General features: G+C 46.0%; 1 protein-coding gene across 1 annotated transcript in view; it reads left to right on the top strand.

The window, feature by feature from the left end:
* The first annotated feature begins 934 nt into the window (after positions 1-934).
* The window catches only part of GALNT8 (polypeptide N-acetylgalactosaminyltransferase 8), a 45,125-nt gene continuing 39,077 nt past the window's right edge, over positions 935-6,982 (top strand). Inside the window, exons 1-2 of the mRNA XM_012809304.1 lie at positions 935-1,142; positions 5,844-6,129. Coding sequence (XP_012664758.1) covers positions 935-1,142; positions 5,844-6,129 — 494 coding nt within the window. The remainder of the gene's footprint in view (positions 1,143-5,843; positions 6,130-6,982) is intronic.

The raw sequence follows: 6,982 nt of genomic DNA, 5'->3' as shown, positions 1-6,982 counted from the left end.
CTGACCTGTGTGTCTGCCTCAGAACTGGTTTACATATGTTGTGTTTGGAGACCCAGCAAGGAGTCCAATGGGCTGGGACAGATGGGAGCTATAATTATGGAGACACCAGACAGGAGACTAAGAACTTTAAACTTTTGGCCTGGGGGAACAATTTTAAGTGTTTAATCAGTAATGATGATAATTTGGTGATTTGTCCAAAACATATAATAAGTGTCGAGGTGTGGTGGCAAAAGACTCACTGGAACTTGGCACAGGGGAGAATCCCAGTGTGCAGAGGACAAGCAAAGGACAGACACCAGTAAAGCATGGTTATCCCCTAAGTTTCAGCCCTGACTTCGCCTCCAGGATTCTCCACCTGCAGAGGGACAGGCAGTGAGGCCCCTGGAACCAGCAGGAGTCTTGTTTGTTGAACAAACATTTCTTGCAAACCTACTATGTTCAGGACCCCGGAGAGTTAGGTAAAGGGGCATTTAAGATCCTTGCTCTCAAAAAGTGTATAGTACTTGCCATTTTGTAGATTCCTTTCTCATCCTAGTTTCTCCTTCTGTACCCCCGGGACCAGATGACACCTGCCCTCCCGGAATCTCTCCCGTGACTTTGCTCAGGGACAGACATTAGAAACCAAACACACACAGACAGGAAAGCATTTCACCCAGGCAGCTCACCATAGCTGCATTCACCTGACTCTGAGACATTGTGAGGTGTGCTCAGGTGACCTACCTGTTTCTGGGTGGCTGCCACAGCACACTCCCCACCCCTGGCACTGCTCAGGGAGAAGCCAGGCAGGAGCGAGAACGTTCCTGGCTGGAGAACATCTGCCTTCCCTGGCAGGGTATCATCCACGCCCAGAACAAAGCCTGGCTGGCTCTGATCTGTGCCTTTCCTGAAGTGACACATGTGGCCCCATGGGGAGTGGATGTGCCGTAGGCAGAAGATGGTATTTGGGAGAAAATTTCCCAAAGTCCTCTGCATTGGGCTGACTCTGGTCATTGTCAATCTCCTTCTGGCACTTTATGCTAAAGGGGCTTTCCAGAACTTGATTCTGCGTGATCTCCGCAGGGAGCTCCAGTTGTCTCTGCCTGAGCCAGATGGGGCAATGATTAAGAGACTCTCCAGCTTGGAGGTGGAATTGCAGCATCTGAGTAAGTTCACAGCACTGATTTAGCGGGGATGATGATGGTGCATGTGTGTGGTGTGGTGTGGTGATGGGCACTTAGAGAAAAGGGGGGATGGAGAGAGAGAAACAGGTGAGAGGTCACATTGTCATGTCTCCCTTGCTCACCGAAGCATCTGGAGTTGAATCCTGTGCCTCCAGGTGGGAGATATGTGCTGAGAATTAGGTGAGCAGAAGTGGGAATCAGGGCAAGCAGTATGGGGCGGGCAGCAGGGTGTATATGTGAGTGGTGTGTGTGTGCACGCGTGCTTGAGCACACGTGTGATCACATCCACAGACGTGGAGAAGGAGCAGAGTCAGAATCCCTGAGAGCCTCGGGAATGTGTAGGCACGGCCCTGCCCTTAGGTCCGTGTGCCACACGGGCTGTAAAGAGAGGAAATGAACTCTGAGGCATAGGTCTCAACTCCATTTTGCTGTTTGTTCCTATCATGAATTAACAAGGCCTTGCTGGAGGACCTAAGGTCCATCTTGATAGGGCTGTCATGGCTGTGTGACTTTGAGCTTATCTCTCTCAGCCTCCGGTTCCTGGTCTGCAAGGGGAGATGATGCTAAGGGGAGATAGCTACTTGGCTTCACAGGTTTTGGTGAAATACAGGCAGAAAGTGATCTATAAACTGATACCCACCAAATTTTAACCTCTTCATTGAACGTTCAGGCTGAGGTTTCTGCAGTTCTGAGGTTTGTTTGTGATTCTGGCTCACCATGGAACTCTAACTCCTCTGAATTTTATGTGCCCGTGCTTGTGACTTCAGTGAGGAAGGCAGCAATTTCACCCTGCTTCCTGGGTGGCAGGGATCAAATGCTAACCCCTGAAGGGGGGTGTTGCCTGTGTGAGCAGGGATGTGACCGCTCACATGTTTGCACATGGGGTTGGAGTTGTGGAAAGCCTTTTTTAGTGAGAACTTAGTGTTGTCCGGGTTTGGGGTGAGGCAGAGGGATAGATGGAAGGAAATTCAGGAGGAGACAAAGGAAGAAAGAGAAGACATCAGGGAACGAGAGAGACAGAGGAGGCAATTGAGAGAGGAGATAAGAAAAGGGACAGAGAAGAAGGAGCAGAGAAGTGAGAGTCTGGGGAGACAGAGTAAGAATTTCCATGGGGACAATAAGAGTGAAAAAAAAAATAAAATGAGGTGGGGGAAGCATAAAAGGAGAGAGGAGGAGGCAGAAAGCACCCATAGCATCTCCTATCTCCCCCTGATAAGACTCATCATGTTTTATTGTGGTACAATTTTCCAGAAGACAAGTTTTGTGAGGGCTGGTTCCATGAATGTTTCATTTACCAGTTATTTCTATGCACACATAGAAAACACTAGATGAATCCATGAATGAGTGAGGGTAGGAAAGAGAGAGGAGGACAGACAGACAGGGATGAGGGAACAGGGACATAGGGCAAGATAGTGGACGAAATGAAGGGAGGTGTCAGCTTCATTGGCCCTGGCTTATCGGGCTGAGTCAGACGCTGCCTGTGCAGACATGCTTGGTGTGGCTTCGTCAGGAGGACGCCCATGGCCCCAGGTGCTGATCCAACACCACTGTCACGCCTTAGCAGAACACTCAGACCACACCTAAATTTTCACCCCTCCCAAGGCTCATCAGACCGACTTAGCTCTTTCATGACTTAAAATAGCAGGAGTTTGACCTAAAGCCCAGCTACTCTTTCTCTCAACTGGGATACAACGTGCCATGGAGAGCCATCCCGAGCTACCTGGTCTATTTCCCTGTCCTTTGCAGTGACTGGTTTTCCCTTTTCTTTTCATTCTTGGTGCTCCCACATTTTATTCACTCTAAAATGGTGCGGCATCAGAGACTCGCCACCCCCTGAGATGAACCTCAAGTGTCTTCTGGGCCCTGAGTCTAGGTGCCAATGCTCTTCTGCCTGCAGGGGTTCCCTGTAACTGAAGACCTGCTCATTGCCTGTCATCCTGGCTGCTGTCTATCTCCAGGGTTCCAGGAAGACTGAAGACAACCATAGCTCAACAAGGATATTTAGATAAATTATGTAAACAACCAAGAGTTAAAGCAAACACTCCCTATTGAGGGAGGCATCAGTGACTCTCCACGAGTTTGCTGGGTCCTCCACAGGGTTTCTCCAAGCCCCACCAGCGTGATGTCATCAGGTGTCTCTCCTTTGGGGCTAGTTTCAGTTTAAGTCAGGGGAATGACCTGGTGACAATGTATTCATCCGGCCAGACTCTCTACACTTTCTTAAATTGACTTCAGTGTGTCCAAGTCCAAACCAGTTCCCATTGCCAGCAGTGAGTGAGAGAGAAACTCAGATATCCCCCAAGGAAGGGTATAGAGGAGATTAAATGAGTAGATAGCAGCACTGCCCTGTGACCCCTGCATGCTTAGTACAGTATGAATAATAATGTTCAATTAGGAGCAGTGTGAATATGCTCCCACTTTTATTTTCCACCTGAGCACATACCCATGGTGTTCACATAAGCTTTCTTTGACAGACAATAGCATCTTCTCTCTCCCCCTCATAAGACTTCTATGTTTTATCGTAGTAAAATTTTCTGGAAAGCAAATCTATAGACCTAGCACTTATTTTTCTTTCCGAGTTTGTTTTGATCATCCTCTTTTTGTCTTAAGCAGTTCCAGAGTTGATTTTCCGTATGCCAGTCTTATGCCCCTTTCCAAACATGCTCTCCTACCAGTTATACAACTTCCCTGCTTCTTTGGGGGGCTATACACAGATCTAAAATCTGGCCCCAATTCTGCTCCCCAAAGCCATGGAGCTGCCTCTGCTCTAGGACTATGTCCTCACCAAGTTGGTGACCCTGAGTTGCAATCATCCAGAGAAAAAGGGGTGGCTTCCTTTAACTTGCAGAAAGGTGTTGGATTGGCTAAAGTTGATCCTGTTGGTCTGGTGGAATTTAGTGGGGATGTGGGGGAGGATTAGTAGGAGCTAATTGGGTCGAGTGTCAGAGTGCCTGGATCACCATTGTGGGGTTTAATGGCAACGCGTGCCATGGTCACTAAACACTGAAATTGTTACTTTTTCTCTTTTTGCTGAGTTCATAGATTGAGCTTGAGGGAATTCAGAGCACTTGTGCTAAGACTCCCCAGCATAATCTTAGAGGATGATTGTAAAGGTGAAGTAAATAATGGGTAGAAAAGAGTAGTGAAATTTGTATGCCATTTTCCGAATACTATTCATCCCTGAGGTAATACTTTATGGATCCTGGAAGATCTCCTATACATGAGAAGTCCTCTGCTTGGATCTGTCACTGTTGGTTCATTATTTTGAGTTAAGGCAACAGTTTTCAAATTAATGTGACCATTAGATTTATCTGGATAATTGTTAAAAATATAGATTCCTAGACTCTATGCCAGACTTACTGAGTCCACTGGCTGCCTGGGATTCTATATATTTTTTCCTTTTATTTTTTTTGGGGGGGCATTCTGTATTTTTAATAAACTTTTGAAGACATTCTTATAACCAAGCAAGTTGGAAAATGCAGGATGAAGACATGTCCAATTTCAAAGTTTCTGGTAAATCAAATGCATGGGAAGTAAAGGGGTAGGTGGATGATGGTAGTTGTGGTTAGAACAAATTTGCCTTTTTGAGCCACCAATAGTGTAATATAATGTTTCTCATATTTTACCATACAGAAGAATTTCTCCTTGGTTTTTTGAAAAATGTAGATTCTCATAACTTACCCTGCCTATATCCCCACCTTATCTGGAGAGTCTGAGTTAGCCGATTAGGGGATATGTCTGGAGATCTACATTTTTATTTATTTTTTATATTTTTATTTTTTGAGACAGAGTTTCATTATGTCACCCTCGGTAGAGTACTGCGGTATCATAGTTCATAGCAACCTCAAATTCCTGGACGTAGGCGCTTCTCTTGCCTCAGCCTCCCAAGTAGCTGGGACTATAGGTACCCACCACCACGTCTGGCTATTTTTTTTGTTGTGGTTGTCATTGTTGATTGGCAGCTCCAGGCCAGGTTCAAACCTGCCAGCCCCAGTGTATGTGGCTGACGTCATAGCTTCTGACCTACAGGCACCCAGCCAGATCTACATTTTAAAATAATCACAACTGACGTTCTGATGTAAGTGATTCTCAGACATCATTCTGAAAAACATTAGTTTTTTTGTCAATCGATTTCTTAGATGACAGTGAGTCAATCCCTAGAGAAGTCTTGGAGGTGTGGGACTGGTGTTTTTTTTTTTTTTTTTTGAGACAGAATCTCATTATGTCACTCTCTGTAGAGTGCTGTTGCATCCCAGCTCACAGCAACCTCAAACTCTTGGACTTAAGCAGTTCTCCTGCTTCATCCTCCCAAGTAGCTGGGACTGCAGGTGCCTGCCACAATGCCTGGCTATTTGTTGTTGTTTTTGTAGTTGTCATTGTTTTTTGGCAGGCCCAGGCTGGGTTCAAACCCATCAGCCCCAGTGCATGTGACTGGTGCTCTAGCTGCTGAGCTATAGATGCCGAGCCAGACAAGTAGGTTTTGATGGAGCTAAAAAGAGAGAAATGTATCTAGTGCATGCCTTTTCAGGACAGCCTTGACTTTGACATATCTCTGGGCCAAGAGCTTGTACATTTTAGGATTTGAGGAGTAATTTCAAGGAAATTAGGGTGGAAAGCAATGCCCAGGTGACTGAGGATCACCTGAAGTGTTTTCTCCCATGCCCCCATCCTCTTCATTTGCAGAAGAAAGTATAAAATTGGCTCTGAAGCAACAAGAACACGTGAACAGCACAGTACAGAGGGCAACAGATATTCAAAAAGCAGTGAAATCCAAGTCGAGCGAACCAAGGAAGCACACAGCCCGCGTGAAGCTCTTCCCACACTCAGGGCTCTTCAAGCAGTGGGGTGATGACCTTTCCGAGACCCAGCAGAGAAAGGCCCAGGACCTCTTCCAGGAGTTTGGTTACAATGTGTACCTCAGCAACCAGTTGCCCCTCAATCGCACCCTCCCCGACACACGAGATCCCAGGTAGGATGGACTAGGGAGGGTGCTCCGAGATCTCAGTTTGATTTGGGAGTGAGCTTTGGGAGCAGTAGAGGTCAAGGGTTGGGCAGAGGGTTGGGGTAGTGGGGAGCTGATGGAGAAGGGGTACAGGCTGATCAAGCAGAGTTCTTGTTTTCAATCTGTTTTATAATAGCGCAGGGTATATAGCTGACTGGTCCAAATATACACTGGCCCTTGGTGAAGAGCAGAGATATCAGAGAAACAGATCCTTTAGAAAGTTTGATCCAGAGCAACAGAGACACCATGGGTCTAACGAATGATCTTACCGAAGATAAAACTGAGGCTGAGAAAGGACGTGTGCCAGCTGCCCAAAGTTCAAGCTCTACTTCCTTCTCTACCTTTCCTTGAATTCTCTGCTTAGATTCCTCTTTGCTATTAAATCTAATTTGAAGTGTCTTACTTCTCCTTCTCCTTCTGTTTCCCTTTCCCGTTGTTTTTTTCTCTTTCTGCCTCTCCCAACTTCCCTCGTAATTTTATTGTTGAGGTATAATTTACACACCATACAATTCATCCATTTAAAGTGTACAATTTAATGTTTCTTTTTTGTTATATTCACAGAGTTGCTCACCATCCTCACAATCTATTTGAAAACATTTTCATCACTTTAAAAAGAAACCCCATTTGAGCCACTCCCCATTTCCCCATAGCTTCCCGGTCCCTGGGCAACCCCTGATTTACTTTCTGTCTCCATGGATTTACCTATTCTGGACCTTTCACATAAAAATGGAATCACGGAATATGGGGTTTTTCGTGACTGGCTTATTTCACTGATCATGTTTTAAAGTATCATGCATGGGTGGCACCTGTGGCTCAAGGG

The sequence above is a fragment of the Otolemur garnettii genome, unplaced genomic scaffold, assembly GCF_000181295.1.
Source record: "Otolemur garnettii isolate 467f Iridium unplaced genomic scaffold, OtoGar3 scaffold00104, whole genome shotgun sequence".
Taxonomy (NCBI): domain Eukaryota; kingdom Metazoa; phylum Chordata; class Mammalia; order Primates; family Galagidae; genus Otolemur; species Otolemur garnettii.
This window is presented reverse-complemented; position numbering and strand designations above follow the sequence as displayed.